At 43.8% G+C, this 18,193-nt stretch overlaps 1 protein-coding gene across 18 annotated transcripts in view; it reads left to right on the top strand.

Annotated features, from left to right (window-relative positions):
* Window positions 1–18,193, top strand: part of LOC147028199 (histone-lysine N-methyltransferase 2C-like) — a 275,536-nt gene that overhangs the window by 147,636 nt on the left and 109,707 nt on the right. For all 18 annotated transcript variants that reach the window (XM_085878349.1, XM_085878353.1, XM_085878348.1 and 15 more), the window contains 5 exons: window positions 12,642–12,806; window positions 12,930–13,042; window positions 16,602–16,667; window positions 16,862–17,089; window positions 17,252–17,395. In XM_085878349.1, coding sequence (XP_085734475.1) covers window positions 12,642–12,806; window positions 12,930–13,042; window positions 16,602–16,667; window positions 16,862–17,089; window positions 17,252–17,395 — 716 coding nt within the window. The remainder of the gene's footprint in view (window positions 1–12,641; window positions 12,807–12,929; window positions 13,043–16,601; window positions 16,668–16,861; window positions 17,090–17,251; window positions 17,396–18,193) is intronic.

Raw genomic sequence — 18,193 nt, forward strand, 5'->3', positions numbered from 1 at the left:
GATATTGACATTCCCAAACGATGCACCGCAGCTTGATCTCTCTGACATCCTCCCTAAAATCCAGTCCATACAAGTGCTGAAAAGTGTGGGGGCCAGTACACACCCCTGACGAACTCCAGTAACAACTGGAAATAAGTCAGAGATGGTACCACCACACTTCACAGCACTCAGTACCAGAGTAGAGTTCAGACATCAGATCAATCAGTTCTGGTGGCACCCCACAAAGACCAAGCATCTTCCAGAGGGCATCCCGATTCACTGAATCGAACGCTTTACAGAGATCAACATAGGCTGCAAGCAGCTCCTGCCGAAACTCTCATCTGCGTTCGGTGAAAACACGAAGAGCAAGGATACGGTCAATTGTTGACCTCTTTGGTGTAAAGCCTGACTGCTCTGGATGCTGGAGCTCAAGCAGATTGTTGCAAACCCAATCAATAGTTATCCGAACAAAGACCTTGCCCGGCACTGAGAGCAGCGTCACCCCTCGGTAGTCGTTGCAGTCTTGGCAATCACCCTTCCCTTTCCAGAGAGGGACAACAAGGCCCCTCTTCAAATAAGTTGGGATGATGCCTGTGTTCCAGGCAGAGCACAAAACTGCATGCAACGACACAAGTGCAGCATTTCCACCAGCCTTGAGAAGTTCAGCATGGATGCCACAGATCCCTGAAGCTTTACCCCGTTTCAACGGGTTCACCGCAGCCCGTGTTTCCACAAGCGAAGGTGGACCACAGTTGAGTCGAGGGTCAGCAACAGGGATTGTAACACCCTTGACGTCCAACTCGACAGCTGGGGGATCAGCCTGGTACAACCGCTCAAAGTATCCGGCCCAGCAGGCCTTCACTTCAGACTCCTCTGTCAAGAGCCTACCACTCTCTGCTCTAACTGCAGTGCTCCGAGGGACGGGCTTGGATGAACGCAATGTGCAAATTCCCCTGTAAGCAGGACGAGAATCACCTGTCCACAGGTGATGCTCCACCCCCTCACAGATTCCTCGCACATAGGCCTCCTTGTCCACCCTTAGTGCACGTACAGTTTTACGCCTCAGCTCCCTGAACAACTCAGCTCTGCCATTCAGCCTGGCCCTGCGACTCTGGTCAATGGTATCCAGTGTCCCTTGAGAGACAAAATTCTTCTTTGCCCTGCGGTGAGTTCCAAGACATCCACCGGCAACATCAAGGACGGTGGTCTTGAAGGTGCTCCACAACTCTTCAGAACCCCCCCCCCAAAGCACCCAGACACCCCAAATGTCTACTCAGCCTGTTCGCAAACTCCTCAGCTTCTCTCTCATCCTTGAGCTTGCCACCATCCAGCCGAGGCTGGGATGGTACCATTCTCCAGGATTTAAGGTGCAGCTTTAGAGTTGCTACAACAAGCCTGTGGTCAGTATTGAGGAACTGTGCACTCCGGTAGACCCTGCAGTTCTGGATCATCCTCCAACGACCGTCATTGAGGACATGGTCAATCTCCTTTGCCACACCGCCAGCGTTGGAATACCAAGTCCAGTGATGAGCTTGTGGGCGCTGAAACCATGAACCAGCCACCCTAATTCCATGACTTCTTGCAAAATCAAGGAACGTAGTGCTATTCTGGTTCATAGTTCCTGACCCATGGGGACCAACACACACCTCATAACCATCCCTATCAGTTCCAGTCGATGCATTGAAATCCCCCAAGACGAGAAGTGTATCTCGGCTGGGGCACTGATAAACCACAGACTCGAGCGTGGCGTAGAATGTGTCCTTCACGGTGAGGTCACTCGCCTCAGTCAGAGCATAGACAGACAGAGATCAGGGAAATGATACCCAAGGAGTGACGAATCCTTTGTCTCATAATACGCTCGTTGACCGGTGTTACCTCAATTATCATTGGGCTCAGCTTATTGGACACAGCTACAGCAACTCCTTGGGTATGGTATCCATCAGAGCGACCAGACCAATAGTAGGTGTAACCACCCACCATGATCTCGCCACAATCCGGTCTCCGAACCTCAGAGAGTGCTGCAATACCGATGTCCAAACGCTTGAGCTCAGATGATAACAGAGACAAGTGATCATCCTCTCTTCGGAATCGGACATTCCAGGCACCCACCCGATGGGACCGCCTCAGGTTAACCCAAGGAGACCGCCGTCTGGTGGACGACACCTCAGCACCACTCCGACACAGTCTCCCGCAATCTGACCCAGGGATGTTACCCCATGGTTTCCCTCCTTTCATCAAAGATTGTGGGTCCCGATGGCTTTGCCCCAATCCCGTCATCCGGTGAGCTGCCCTGCGAAGGGAAGCTGCATGGGAGGTACTTCCACGGAGTGGGTTTTCAGATTTTTTTGCGTTTTTGTGTTTTGCGGAATGAAGTGTTTTATGGTGGCCGGAGTGCAAATCCTGCCACCAACCTCCGAATAAAAAGTAACCCAACTGCAGGAGGACGTCCGCAGACACCGTTGGGCACTAGATATGGATGGCCGTTGGCTCACAAGGAGCTCCTCCGCCCTTTGACAGGTTTTGTTTTTAATCCTGCTGGGTGTCCATATCCAAACACCCTCCTCACCAGAAAACCTGGTGGGGGAGACGGTTCATTGCCGACAACCTGACCATGGAACAGGTTAGTACAGGTTTACATGGTACCTGTCGCAGGTCACAGATCTCACCTGACCTGACACTTTCTCCTTCGAAACTACACAAACTATTTTGATGAAAATTGACCACAGACTTCATCACCCATGACGTACCAAAGTTTGTCAACTGCATCAAAATCTCCTGCACTCGTTAATGGGGTCTATGGGGGAGGGTTTTGATCCCTCAAAATAGGTATTTGCTCTCTTCTTCAAAACTACACACACAATTTCGATGAAACTTGACTAACAACCTTCATCACCCATGCTGTACCAAAGTTTTTTTCATGACATTACAAAAAAAAAGCAGGGTCTAAGGGGTTTTGCATGGAGTTTGAGTGACTGTTGCTCCTGATCAAGGTGAGCTTCAGGATAGGAGGTCCTATTTTTTTTTATTATTCTCAGATTGCAGGAACCCTTTCAAATATAGCATGATGGATGGTAGGAATTGTTTTGCAGTGACTTTTTGCTTGACCCCAATAACCACCCTGGGTGTTTATTGAAGATGGGGCATTTATTTTTCTGAACCCCCTCCCTTGGCAGGGGTGGATTTAGGGGGGTATCCTGGGGGTCTGGAACCCCCCTTTTTGAGGTGCGGGGGGCAGCAGGTAAAAAAAAAAAACCGCCACAAAATCTAAAAAAACAAATGCTGTGTATTATCATCTGTGTGTTTATGTGTGTTTTCTGTTGGTGTGTTTGTTAGGCAGTTCATTTGTATAGAAGTCAAATAGAATGACTTGGAAACTGGTCATTGTACTTATTGCCGATTAAAAATAGAAAAACTTCTGGCTCCTTGCACTGCCATGCCATGTGCACCAAAGAGGTGGTCAAACCTTGGGCTTGGTTGGAGGCTCAGAGTGGATTATTCGCTCGTGTGAAGATATATATATATATATATATATATATATATATATATATATATATATATATATATATATATATATATATATATATATATATATTGTTGCAAATTCTGGCCCGTCCGTCGTGCGATCGGCCACGTAACTCAAATCGTGACACGTCACCCACCGGAACGGACAATTCAGTCGTGACCCTCTTGGAACAACGCCGGGAGCTAGTCACGGGTGGGGGTTTAACCTCACCACAACCCAGTCCGCATTCTACCCGCGCGAAATAGGGTGAATCGCCGAATGTCGATATACAATACCTAAGTCAATACCTAAGTACCCGCGCGAGTAGCGTACCGAGGAGTTGTACCACGCCGCAGATCGACTCCGGACACGAACCGCTTAAGCGGCTCGTTCCGTGCTGCAGGGAAAACCGAGCGGAGTTATCGTCGACCTCAACGGTTCAGATTATTTTCCGGGTGTTTTAAACCCACTATCAATCCCTTACGTGATACAAGATGGAGCTTTCAAATCGGGGAAAGCGACGCAACGAAACGGGAAACAGTTCAACAAGCAAGCACTTTATTACACACATACAGACAAGCACGTATTCACAGTCAAGCAAGGAATCACAATAAAAGCAAGGACATAATGCAGAGCTACAACCGAATATAATTATTATAGAGGGACTTAAACAATTATACTTGTCGGACGGCGCCACAGCATTCATTGAAAAGCAAAGGAAACGAAAGCCACCCTCACAGGCAAGGAGGCAGACAGGTCCATGGACCAAATGTGCGCGGAGCCTGGAGGAACGGCCAGGTCCACGAGACCGAAAAGGTCTTACCCGCGTCCTCGTGACGTGATGGCGGGCAAGCCGCAATGTTCGCGCAGCTGCGCCTTGACTCCGTGCCCCTGGCGTGGTCGGTGAGCCCTCTCCGGCATGCTCTGCGCCAGCACGGTTGGGTCGGCACCACGGTTAGGGTGGGGAAGGAATGGGGCCACCGGCACTATCTCAGCGCGGATGGGGGAGAGGAGAATTGTCGATGCTCAGGGTTGAGCGAGGGAATGGCTGGCTGGCTCGAATCCCGCGACGAGACGGCACAAACGACGAGATGAGCGACCCCCACACTGCAACCTCGATGACGACCCCCGTCTTCACTCGACCAGCCGCCCGTCTTTACTCGACCCGACCAGCCGCCCGTCTTCACTCGACCCAACCAGCCGCCCGTCTTCACTCGACCTGAACTCCCGTCTTCACTCGCCCCGACCAGCCGCGCGAGTCGCCTTGTGCTCGTGTCTTTATAGACCGGAGGAGGAGCGTATATGCAAATATTAGGATCAAAACGCGATTGGAGGCGGGGCCATGCCACCCTCTGTTCAGCCATTGGTGTGGCAAAAAGGGGCGTGAGCCTCTTTTGATCCGAATTCTCTCCCGTGAAGAATCCACATTCATCGCGCTTGGAGGCGGGGCCATACCGTCCGACGCTCGCCCATTGGACGGAGAAAAAGGGGCGTGAACCCTTCCTGATCCGAATTTCTCCATGAGAGGAACGCATTCGTACCCGCGGCTCAACGCATTCGGCATCAATTACCGAACGGGCCCTGGACAGCACGACGTTCGGTGTTGACTGGTGGTGTGGTCGATGGTTGTAGAAGGAGATAGGCGAAGGTGGTGGGGGGTTTGCTGTGGTGGTTTGGTGGTTGGCGGGCGTCGTTTGGGAATGGCGGTGAAGCGATGTTTGCGGGATGGAGTTGTGGAGGTAAAGAGGCAAGGGTGGTGGTGTTTGAGTTGTTGGTGGCTTAATGGTCCAAAATAACAATAGAGAAAGAAAAATGGCTAACTCAAAGCGTCACAGCCCGGATGAATCACACATATTCCCTCTATACAACGGGTTTGGGTTAACTACACATGAACTTACCGATATATCTCACCTGAGGACCCTTTATGGTGTAATGCGAATTTCCACAACCGTAACAATATTATGTAAAGTGTAAGTGGAACCGCTCGCCTTGTATTTATGGACACAGTGTGATGGAGGACTTTTTTTCGATTTCTGCACAAGTTATATTACTCATGAGTATTCATGAACAATCGATCGTTCCTGAACTAATTCAGATACTACAATTAAATTGCCATATTTTAATGCAAGTAATCCACCCAAATAATTCACGCAAAGTATACCCCACACTTGGGGGGGGGGGGGGAAGTGCTCGGAAAATTTCAGGCACATATAACCCTCAGCGGGTATACTCTGCAAGCCAGCTTAATTTCCACATGATTGGGAGATGCGCGATCTCAAGAGGACCATTTGATTAGATTTTGGGAGCGATCGGGTCAAAGGTCAAGGTCAAGGTCATGAAAAGGTCAAAATCGTCTTTTTACCATAGCGCGGTCAATTTGTATCCAATTTGCATGCAACTAATGCCAAAATGTTCAGAATTCAATGCCCCATCTTGTGATATGTGACATGACACAATGACGTAATAACCCTTATTAGCGGTTGGGAGTCAAAGGTCAGGGGGGTCACGACATTGCAAAATGTGCGGTTTAAGTCATAACACGGTCAATTCTTATCCGATTTGCATGAAACCAACACCAAAATGTTGACTGTTCTGTTCTCCACACTCTAATACCAATTACAAAATTAAGAGTACAAAGGTCAAGGTCAAGGTCATGAAAAGGTCAAAATCGTCATTTTGCCATAGTGCGGTCGATTTTTATCCAATTTGCATGCAACCAATGCCAAAATGTTGTGAATTCAATGCCCAATCTTGTGATATACGATATGACACAATGACGTCATTACCTTTGTTAGCGGTTTGGGTCAAAGGTCAGGGGGGTTAACGACCTTTATTATCATAACGCGGTCAATTCTTATACAATTTGCATGTAAGTAGATTCAAAATGTTTAGAATTCAATTCCCTATCCTGTGATGTGTAATATTTGATTTCTTATTATATGACCAGTTGTCATCAGATTGACTTGACACCGACACCCAAAAAGGTCAGGGAGTTCATACAGAAATTGTACAATATACGTGAATCAGTATCAAACAGCACGAAATTTAATGTTTTTAAGCCATCATAACACATATGAGATGGCAGATGTGGTATGGGATTAAATACCCTCACAATCAACAGTTTCTGGGGGGGGGGGGTGGTGCAAAATGTAGCGTTGGCGAAGGTATGAGCTCTACCGAGTGCCCGTTCTTGTTTCAAATACAACTGCTGTAAATGACGAATTGATATTAAAATGAATATCTTGAGAAAGTGTTATTTGTGATAATTAAAGTTTACTAGACCGATGTGTTAAAAACCAGTGTGGCTTCCTCTACCCATGTGACCAAAACCCACGCTGCTCATCCATTAGAAATGTATAAATACCCTGCCGGCTGTTGAATTTTATATCATTTCACAAAATCGTCCGTACCATTGCAAGTCACTGCCTTGCAATGTCAGGGGTGTTTTTAGTTACTAAGTTTCTTCAAGAGCTGTTAGTTTGTTCATGGCATTAAATCCAGCTTAAGTCTCCACATGACCTGGAGATGCGTTGTGAAATGGCGTAAGCACTTAAGCAAGCACTCCAATCAAAACCATCGGTAAGGAACATCTGGCTTGGCAAGTGCTAACTAGCTGCTTGGAAACTGAACACACCCCTGCTGTCAGTACAAGTAAGAGAAAATGTGAAAGTTTCACGGCCAAATTCAAACTGAAAGTTGACGGAAAAGTGGGATAATTTCTGGAGAAGAACAGGACGAATGTGGTGACGATATGGATTGCGAGAGACCCACACTTGCTGACTTTTAGTTGCTTCAGCTGTTTCACAGTGACCCAGAAGACAAGACAAGGACTTTGTTGGCTTTACAGAAGACAGACGATATACTGGTACCTTAAATAGCTTTGGATTAGAGTGTGTGTGTGTGTGTGTGTGTGTGTGTGTGTGTGTGTGTGTGTGTGTGTGTGTGTGTGTGTGTGTGTGTGTGTGTGTGTGTGTGTGTGTGTGTGTGTGTGTGTGTGTGTGTGTGTGTGTGTGTGTGTGTGTATCTCCCCTTCATAACTCCAAAATCATGAAACCTAGCAGCCTGAAACTGCATGCATATGAAGAAAACTCCAAGGAAGTGCAGTGAGTGAGAATTGGATGCTTGGGTGAATTAAAACACAACTTTTAAAGAAGATTCATGGCCTAATTTAATTATATCCTTTATCAGCCGCATCCTCAGTCACCGCTTTCTATGGGGTCTTAAGGTGTATCTGAGGTAACCTCGCTGTGGTCTGAAGCTGCCATCCCTATGAATCTATGAATCACTGGATGCATTGCTTTTGTCAGTGCTATATTTCGCAAATCAGGAGCGTGGAGTGATTTCATGCATTTTATGATACAATTTCCCACGATCTACTCTCACGGACTAATTAAAGTATATCATCAAAATATTATTTCGGCTTTGAGAATAGGATATCGTTTGTACCAAATAAGTGTCAACCTGGAGCGAAATCTGATAATTTAAGGAAATGACGAGTTTGATAACGAAGCCAACAAAACTATTTCCTTTAAGCAAGCATGGTTATGTTCCCTCTGCCATACATACACAAGAAAATGTGAAATTTACAAAGCATTAAACTTATCTTTTTCTTTTGTTTGGAGAATTATATTGAGTAAACAAAAGATTTAGGAATGTGCCAAAATTAACCAGCTTCATTGAGCTGTATGATTAAATGCATTCACTGCTCGACCTCACGCCCTTTTCCCCAGAGGAACTGCCTATCCAGAGCATCTGCCAGATCCGTGTGCCGATTTTTGGAGGTTTTGTTAGGTGCTCTACAAGAGATCAAAGCAAATCTGGTGAAAAACGGATGTTTTAAAATAAAGTTGTTTCGTTTATGCGGGCCCCAAACCAATGTACCACGTGGCGCGTGCACAGACTATCAGGCAATGGGAAGGATTATCTACAATGTTTATTTCACGGGCAATTAAACTTTGCGATTTCTCCAGCATTGTTCTACATTAAACAGCAACTCTTTTGTAGATAAAGTCATTATGTGAACGAATTCATTAAAAAAAATTTTCTCTGCTGTGGGTGCGGTGAAGACTGGGTTTACAGTTGAAGGGATCCATTATGGTATGCAAGCACAGGCTGGCCAGCCATTCCTTCGAGACCATTTACTCGGAGTGCTTGCATGAGTGCTTAAGCCACTTGCCGAGTGCCCTTCAGTTGATAGCTGTACAGTTCATGGCCCGATTGGGAGGTACATTCGGCATTTGCTACAAGGTAGAGGTACATGATTTACAAAGGTCATATGGTTTGTCTTTTTGACTTTCAAAGCAAAATGTATTTTATAACACCCAATTTTTGAGCCATTTGCCATATTAACATTTTTTTCTAAATTACAGAGTCAAATATTTTTGAAAGCTGTTCTTTGAACCCCCCCTCCCCTCCCCCTTTAGTATTCCTGTCAACGAAGTGACGGGTGGTTTTTGCTCATGTGAGATATACAAAAGAACTGTAATTTAGGATCTTGTCATTAAACTTGGAAAAATAAAACTGCTTATTTTTGTATCTCCTTGATAATTTAACTTAGCTTCCTGTGATTAAGTCACGTCCCATATGGTGAAATACCGTTTTACTGGCACCCGCAGTTGAAAATTTTGGAACTAATTTAACGTATCGCCTGCAGGGTATTTGCATGAAAATATACGATAAACATGTTTTGTTCGGAGGGAGTTAAACAACTTTTGACGTTCACATACTCATTTTTATGTAATTGTTAACACTCAAATGACTGGAACAAATAAACTAAAATAAAACAAAGAAGGAATGACTAAAGACTCACCATGACATGAGACTTTCTCTTCTGTACAGTGATGCTGAATGATGCTGATGGCAGGGTGAGGTGTTACTCACGTGGGCTGCCACCAACATTCCTTGGGATGCACTTTTGAAGTAGTCCTGTGTAATGCTCATTTCCCTCTGTATAGGGCACTCTGTCCACGAAGGTGGAAGGATTTTATGTTTTCACCCCTGTTTGTCTGTCTGTTTGTGTACAGGATAACATAAAAAACCTTATGGACGGATTCGGATGAAATTTGCCGGGCAGATTGGGTGTGTGACAAGGACGAACTGATGATATTTTGTTGAAGATCCGGTTCCGGATCTGGCTACCAGAATTTTTTTTGGTGATTCTTCACCAATGAGAGATATCACTAAAAACGATGTATAGTATGATATTTCAAAAATTTTATGCGGCCTGATATGTTCTACCTGATCGGGCATTGCGTGGCAGCTGTTTGCGCTCTCCCGAGTGCCCTTCTAGTTTGTACTTTGATTAATATCATTAAATGACATGTTGCTATATTAATATTCTTCATTTTATTTTTGAGCATCTCTTACTCAATCTAATGGGACCCAAGTGGAGGAAAAGGTGCAAAAGGAAAACTCTTTGAACCTAACAGAGGGAGAAAAAAAAGCAACTGTAGTGTTGGATTCACCTTGTTTCATTTCACCTTGCGACAGTATTCACTCGCTTTAAGCAATGGATGCGTTCCAAGAAAGGGGCATTGAAAGCGAAATCGTTTTATGCGAACCACTTTTAACATGGTACAAGAGATAGGTTCCAGACCCTGTCACAAGACCCAATAGTGCACTGTTTTCTCACTAACCAGTAACTGACATAACAAACACAAATAATACATCACTATTCAGTGATATAATTCAATACAAGGACTGTTGTGTAAATTAACATAATACTTAACTTCCTCCTGATGGACGATGCTGGCTGTGAAACACCAGGATGACAGTTTATAGTCTGTTCGAGATTCAAACCCAGTCTAGTCAGCTTAAAGGCGAGTATACAGACCTGGACACTCGATTATCCTCAACCACCTTGCCTGAAATCCTGAATCAAGGGTGCTGACAGAATAGTCAACCTGTGTGGTTGTCCACGTGTTTGTACTCGTCCATCACCATTGGACCTCGGAAATCGTGTTAGCAAAACAAACAAATTAAAATCGGAAGATGAAGCACTTGTTGGATGTTTGGGGGTGCCATGATGCAAAAAAGTATCAGGAGCGAGCGTCAGACATCTTGCTATGGTAAACAGCACATGTACAGTGCACTGAATCGTCGCTTGGTGTTTTGGTGGGATGTCCCATAATGCAATATACATGTTTTAAGTGAGGGAATACTGTATTTTAAACTCAGGCCATGAGTTTCCTGTTATTATTAAAAGTTTAGTCAGTAACACCTTCCTGACTAAAATCCCAGATCTAGTATTGATACGCTTCATGATTTAGCTCATTTTAGAAGGGCTTCGTTTGCAAAATGCCTGGTGTTGGCTTAATGGTTAGGGTGGTGGGCTTTGGATCCTTGGATCCAGAGTTCAAATCCCACTCGGCTGTTGAATTGATACCAGGTGGGGTTAACTCGGCCTGTCATCCTTCCGAGGTCGGCAAAATGAGTGCCAGCTTGCTGGCATCCTGTGTCGGAGTGGCGACCCGTCCAGGATTGTGCCCAATTGCCAAGGAGACTGCTTAAGCAGCACCAACGCTCTGCACAGAGTATGGTCCCAATCTCCCCTCCTCCTCATTTGCAAAACAAGACTATTTACACAAAAAGCTGAAGAACCAATTGTTCTGAAACAAATGAAAGCACATTTTTGCATAACTACATCTGGGTTTCATGGTGAAAGGTCACAAATTAAAAAGGCGTATTAAGTGTTTATTGGTATACATAATATATGTATGCAAAACTCAATAAAAATGGGAGATAGAATAATGTACATCTCAGCCAGTGAAGAGAATGCAACTTGGAATTATTTTGTAGAGGTGGAGACCTTTAAATAAATTGCCCCAATGACTGCAGAAAAAGACAAAATAAAAATATATAACAAAATAGTATCAGCAAATGTGCACCGACAACTGGGAGAACGATAAAAGAGTATGGATGTGTGTAAATTAATAGAGTTGGACAGATTTAGCATAGACACAGAAGGCTCATTGGAATGATGAAGAAGAGATTAGCTCAACTGGGATGGAGAAAGAATCATTATAAATGCCCAAGACCAATGACACCACATGAATGTCTTTACGATGGTGGGATTGAGCCAATCAGACAAATGCAGGTTTTGTGGGGAAGAAATAGAAAATACTCATCACCTCCTTTCGGGATGTAAAAAACTCATGTCAGAATAGCTGTACACAGAAAGACATGACAGCGTCTGCAGAGTAATTCACTGCCACATCTGTGAACATTTCAATCTCCCGGTCCCAGAACAATCATGGAAACACAAATCAGAGCTGATCCTCAAAAATGAACAAATAATGCTCACATATGACAAGATTATCTCATCAAGTGTGGACATTACAAGGCATCATGTCCAGACATGGTGCTCAAACACAAAAAGGAAAAATCGGCATTGGTGATTGAGGTTTCAGTTCCCAATGACTTTGGACTAAATGGCACAAATTAGGAAAATGACCAAATACCAGGATCTGAAAAATGAGGTGAAGAGGACTTGGAAATTGAAGAAAGTTGAAATTGTACCATTGATAGTTGTAGCTCCAGCAATGATGAAGAAAATCCTTACTGAGTATTTATATCACTACAAACGAGCTACAATTGGAGGCTATCAGAGGTTCATTGAAGATTCTGAAAAGAGCTCTTGGAACGAGACGATGGGAACGAAACTTCACAGTTTGGTTAGTGAATCATGATCCTTCACCAGGAAATAGGAGGTGGAGATTTTGAGTTCTGGTAGAACTCCCTCCCACCTCCTGACACCTGCAAATTGAGATAACAACCAATAATAATGTACTTTATGGGAAGGTGTTGCTCTTTGCTGCATAAGTTATTCTCAGACGGAATACTGACTGTCATTGCATTGTGTTTTTATTTTCCTCCACCTTTTGATTCCTCCCCTCCCTCTTTTTCCATGAGCACCTAGTTCTTAACATAACATCTTTTCAATGAGATTGTTACTTCATTGTCATTCACAGCCTCATGATCCATAAGATATAATGGTTGTTTATTTTAATCTCACATTTATTGACAAAAGTTGCTTGAGCTGTGTCCCTGTGGGATTTGCATTGATGTAAAAAATGTTGTTTAACACCATAAATAGGATTGTAAACTAATTTTGCATTCAGTTTTTTTGGATGTGGTGTTCACTTTGTGCATTGGTTCGTAGGTGTGTGTGCTGTGTACGCTGCGGTGCCACGTCGCCCGGGTTCAAGTGTGAGTGGCAGAAGAACTACACACATTGTGGGCTGTGTGCAAGCCTCTCGACCTGCCCTAATTGCATGGAGGAGTACCAGGAAAACGAGCTGGTTATTCAGTGCCGTCAATGTGACAGGTGTGTACACAACGAGCCCCATTCCAGTGGACACTCTTCATACGACTGAAAACATGTAACGATCACACTTTTCTCTTCCAAAGCTTTTGATTGGACATTGTGCTGTATGCTGCTGATGCACAGGTGGGTTCATGCGACATGCGAAAATCTCCTTTTGGAAGACTACGTTGAGGAAGCGGCAGACCAAGGGTTTGACTGCTCTTCCTGCCGTCCATATGTTCCTCCACTCCCCCAAGGTGAAAATCCACTTTGAAGGCATTATCCAAGAGATGAGTACAAGGTTCACGTCTGATGCCTCCCTTCCCTTTAATCATCTCATTTATCTCTTCGAATATTTTTTACCATCGCCGAAGGAGATGGAATTGCATTTGGGTTCATTTGTCACTTGCAAAATCGAATATTTTTCAAGTATATTGGTCAGTCGATTTCGTTATTCTGTCTGTCTTTGCTTCTCTGTCTGTCTTTGCTTGTCTGTCTGTCCGTCTGTCTCTGTCAATCGCCTACAGGTTACAATTCTAAACCGATCTTCATGAAACTTTACCAAGTTGCAGAGGTAGTCTCAACTGAGAAGCCTATTGATTTTGAGGTCAAAGGTCATCTTGAGGTCAAATTTCTAAAATAATTTTTCATCCGATTGACTTGAAATATAAACAAAGTTTGCATATTGCGTCACTGAATTGGGAAACCAACTATATTTTGAGGTCAACTTAAGGTCACATTTCATCTGAAAAATGATCAATTTTCATTTGATCAGCCTGAAAATTAAGCAGCAATTGCATAGTGCATCACTGAATTGGGAAACCAACTATTTTTGAGCTCAAAAGGTGAAAGGTCAACTCAAGGTCAAACCTCTAAAATTATCAATTTCAATCTGACAATCAACTTTCATCCAATTGACCTGAGCTTTGATTAAGATTGTCAAATTTTATCTCAATGAAATGGACAATTTGATGTATCCACGGTAACCTTTGAAGAGGGGGGGGTGGATTTTGCAAGTGTCGTGCTCTGCATGACGTCTTTTTCTTGTTTATTTCTCCGCACAGAACTTTCATGTTTTACTCTGCAACCGTTTGTCGGATTGAGATGAAACTTTCACCATTTGAGCGACTACTCATGTCGAATGTTTTATTGATAATTATGACATCATCAGTCACATGGTGTGGCTGCTGTATTGGGTTTTACCCTAAAACCCCCTTCCGGTAAAACTACCAAAATCACCAATCGCTGCTCACCTTCACTCTTTCATTCCTCTTTTTTCCCACCTTTGGAATAGACTCCCTCACTCTATTCAATCCCATTCTTCCCTCCAGGCCTTCAAAACAGCTGTTCACCACCACCTCTTATCATCCCCCATCCAAATCCTTGATCTTTTCTATCCCCGATAATCCACCCAAGCCCACCTCCTTCAAATTCCCTGCTTTCCTTCCTGAAAGTCCCCATGATGTCCATTTTATATTCCCCATGTTCCCCACCCCAACCCTTTCCCTTCCACAGATCTCCTAATGTCTCTGTTCCCCACTGTTTTGTCCTTCCCTCTCCCACCCTTCTTGTCTCATGCCCCCCTTGCTGTGCGTTGTGTGTTAGCTCTCATATGAGCCTCGACGAGGTATACAAAAAAAAAAACAATATAAATCTTCTTCTTCAGAATGGCTGGACAGATGAAGGGGAAACTTCACAAAAATGTTCCCCAAGCCTTGGGGATACCAGGGTATTCCTGAATAATTGATGTCACATGGTCTGGCAGCCATATTGGATTGAGGAAAAATATTTTTTAAAAATCATTTCTCTTGAACCGCTTAATCAATCGATATGAAACTTCACCATTATGATCTTGTTCTGATGCGTATTATATGTTTTAAATTTCAACCTAATCGGATGCAATGTCTGGCAGCCAGAATTATTTAATATTTTTGATGAGGGTTCTTTCTTGAATTTTTTTATTACTATCATTATTATTTAAAAATCTTTTTTTGAATAAGGCTCACTTGGCTGTGCCTGGATATGGTAGAGGAGCAGCAGCTGAAATGCGATTCCTATCCAGGTTCCTCCTGATGACTTCATCTTTGGTTTTTTTCTAGTTTTGGGTTCCTTCTGATTACTCCAATGGAGGACTGTACCTATTTGGTCTTGTATTTGATTTGAATTTAATTAATTTTAATCCCATTCTAAATTCAGTGGAATAATAATGAACATCATGGGTCAGGGTTAAGTGTCCGATCAAAGCAGGACATCTTGGTTCCTCAGTCATCACTGCCAGCAGTTATAAAGTGGCACTTCTAGTTATGTCTCATTAATTATGTAGTACACATTATGTAGTATGTCTCAGTAGTAGTATGTCACTAATTATGTAGTATGTCTCAGTACACAAACACCACACAAAATACACCATACAGAATTTCACAAACACCACACCAAACAAGTCCTGGCAAGGGTCTGCAATCTCTGATTGCTCTTTTTCGTGTTCTTTATATTTTAGGGACGAGCACACACCTGTGTGCTTGTGTACTCATTATTGGTCCCCAAAAGACATTCCAATTTCAGACTATAATCAGAGTTGCTTTGGTTGGTCAATTTCAAGTTTTTTTTACTATAAAACAAAATATTGTACACCGCACCTTCCCAATTCCATATCCAGGTGATGCATGACGTCATCACTGGGCGCCGAACGATGGGATTTTTTTTTTTTTTTGTTCTGTTTGTTTTCTTGTTTGTTTGGTTGATATCTCAGCCATCCTTTGAGCCTGGTAGCTGAAATATGGAGACAAAAGTGAAGATGTGCTTTGGCAAAAACGGTATTTTTATTTCTTGATCAATCAATTAATTGATTAATTACTTCATTATTATCGATTTATGAAATACTTATTTATTTTCTTACTCGTCTGGGTAATGTCTCAGGCACCTTTTGAGCTAGGAAGCTGATATCCTAGCTGCTGGACATAACAGTGAACAAGTGATTTGGCTATGATAGGTATTTTTAATTTATTTAATCAATTAATTGATTGATTACTCATTTTTCGATGAATTACTTGATTTTCAAAAACTTACACATTCGGATGAAACATTGGTGGTTTTGGTATGCTATTAGACAATTAAGAAATTAATTATTTCATGATTATTATTTATTTTATTTAATGATGTAATTAATCATCTAATCAATTATTGTGCTCCGCACTCCCTCCCAATTCCGTCTCCATGTGCTGCACGGCGGCATCGCCGGGTGCCAAAGGTGCCCCGGCAATGTCGTGTGCTGGAAGATATGTTATTTCTTTATGTGACATGGGGCGGTGTATTTTGAATGTACCTCGACTTGTTTCTTTTTGATTTTCTCATTTGAAGACTTCACTGAAATAGGTTGGTACTCGTGTGCATCAGGCCTATTGCCATTTGCTTATTACATATGCAAAATGGGAATTTATTTGTCTTCATCTCCCCTCCCCCTCCCACCTTCTCACCCTTCCCCTTTCCTTGCAACCTTCTTAACTTGCCTCCCCTCTTTCCACGGTGATGCCTCCAAATCCCCATCATATTTTTTTTCCACGTTTTTCTTCCCCCCCCCCCCCCCATTGTCTTGACAGTATTTCTGTCAATCCACTCCTCTCCCCAACCACCCCCTTCCATCTTGTGTACATTGGTCACCCAGAATATCCTTGTGGTTTCAACTTGCCCAAGTGCAATAGTTTGGTGAAGGGCTGAATAGTTTTCATTCTTCTTGCTTTCAACATCCAGAGCAATTTTATTTCATCCCCGTTTTTGTTTCCCCCAACCCCTCCTGCCCCTCCCCACTTTTCTCATCAGCAACAATCAATCCGACACCAGAGAAGGAAGTGGTACTGCCGCAACCATGTAAAGTTAAAGATTCAGGTATATTTGGGGCAACATTGTTTCATCACTCTCTTTTTCTTTTTTTTTCTCAAATTGAAACCTTGGTGTTCTTTATTTTGCCCATTGCATCGATAAAGCAGGTTGTACAGCTGAATTGACAACATTGAGTCAGTCAATATGTCTGTCTTTTGTTTTTCATTTTGCTTTCAACACCATTTTCCGTCTCCACACAGAACCCCCAAAGGTCTACTCCCGAGATGGCGTGTTTCTTACTGAGGTGGGCCTCTCCCAGTTGGAGAGCCAGATGGCACCGGCTGCACCCCGGAAGCCACGCATGCGCCCCAAGCTCCGGTTGAAGCTACCAGGGCAACCGGATCTTGTCACCGAACTGCAGAGCCCGATTGAGCTGCGCCCTCAGGCAGCTCCACGTGATGGGGATGCAGCTGCTGCAGAAAGCAAAGGTAATGTTGTCCAATGAGGTAGTTTGCTGAAAATGATTGAGGAATGCATTCAGGAATTATCACAAATAAAACTTGGCTGCCTCATGTTCATTTTGTGCTTCTTTGATTTTTTTGTCATTATTATTGCTTTCCTGAATTGTTGTGACTCTTGTGATTTAATAGATGGAGATACAATGATTGCAGAGTATGATGGTCGGTCTGAGGCATTCACAAGCCCCGAGCGTGAGGTTGCTGAGGAGAACACACCACTGAGTGGAAAGGACAATGATGGAACGAAAAAGCGGAAACGCAACCCCTACAGGCCAGGTGTGTTCACACTGCAACAAAACTCCGCTCTCCTTGAGCTTGACACATTCCAGAACCGCAAGTTTCTCTTGTGCCCAGAACGCCCAGAGTTTCGCAAGAACGCGCAGAGCGTGTGTGTGTGTGTGTGTGTGTGTGTGTGTGTGTGTGTGTGTGTGTGTGTGTGTGTGTGTGTGTGTGTGTGTGTGTGTGTGTGTGTGTGTGTGTGTGTGTGTGTGTGTGTGTGTGTGTGTGTGTGTGTGTGTGTGTGTGTGTGAGAGAGAGTGATGGTGCCTGTCCTCGTTTAAGTTTTGATTGTGGAAGAATTATATCGGGATAAATCTGCTCTGTGTCTGCTTTTGCAAGTTGCTTGGATTATTGCCACACCTTTCACATTTATTCTGATCTCTGCTTACACACCGCAATAAAAGCGATATTCACTGTGCACACACCTTTCCTCGCATGCCTGTTAATAAATCCCTCTGTAGAAATGTTGCCAGCTCGTTTTTTTCTTTTCTTTCATTGATCCAGCATATTCCTATCCCAACTTAGCCGGGACTTTATTCCCAACGATCCGTTCTTGTTAGCCGGTACGTCCTTGGCAGTGTTGCTTGGCTGCATCTGATCCGGTAAAGTGATCCGGTTTGGACAAGGCGTACCGAGGGCGTGTCCCCCGGTAATTAGGTCACGTGCTTATTTTTAGGTAACCGGATTAACTCGATGGACGACCCTAAGTCACGTGGTTGAGTTATTGGCGTTCACGGTCGGTTAGCGACTTGCCGCGTCACGGAATTATCCGTGTGCTGGTGTGAAATTATCCGT

The sequence above is a fragment of the Eptatretus burgeri genome, chromosome 4, assembly GCF_056783735.1.
Source record: "Eptatretus burgeri isolate ZD-2024b chromosome 4, Ebu_testis_v1, whole genome shotgun sequence".
Taxonomy (NCBI): domain Eukaryota; kingdom Metazoa; phylum Chordata; class Myxini; order Myxiniformes; family Myxinidae; genus Eptatretus; species Eptatretus burgeri.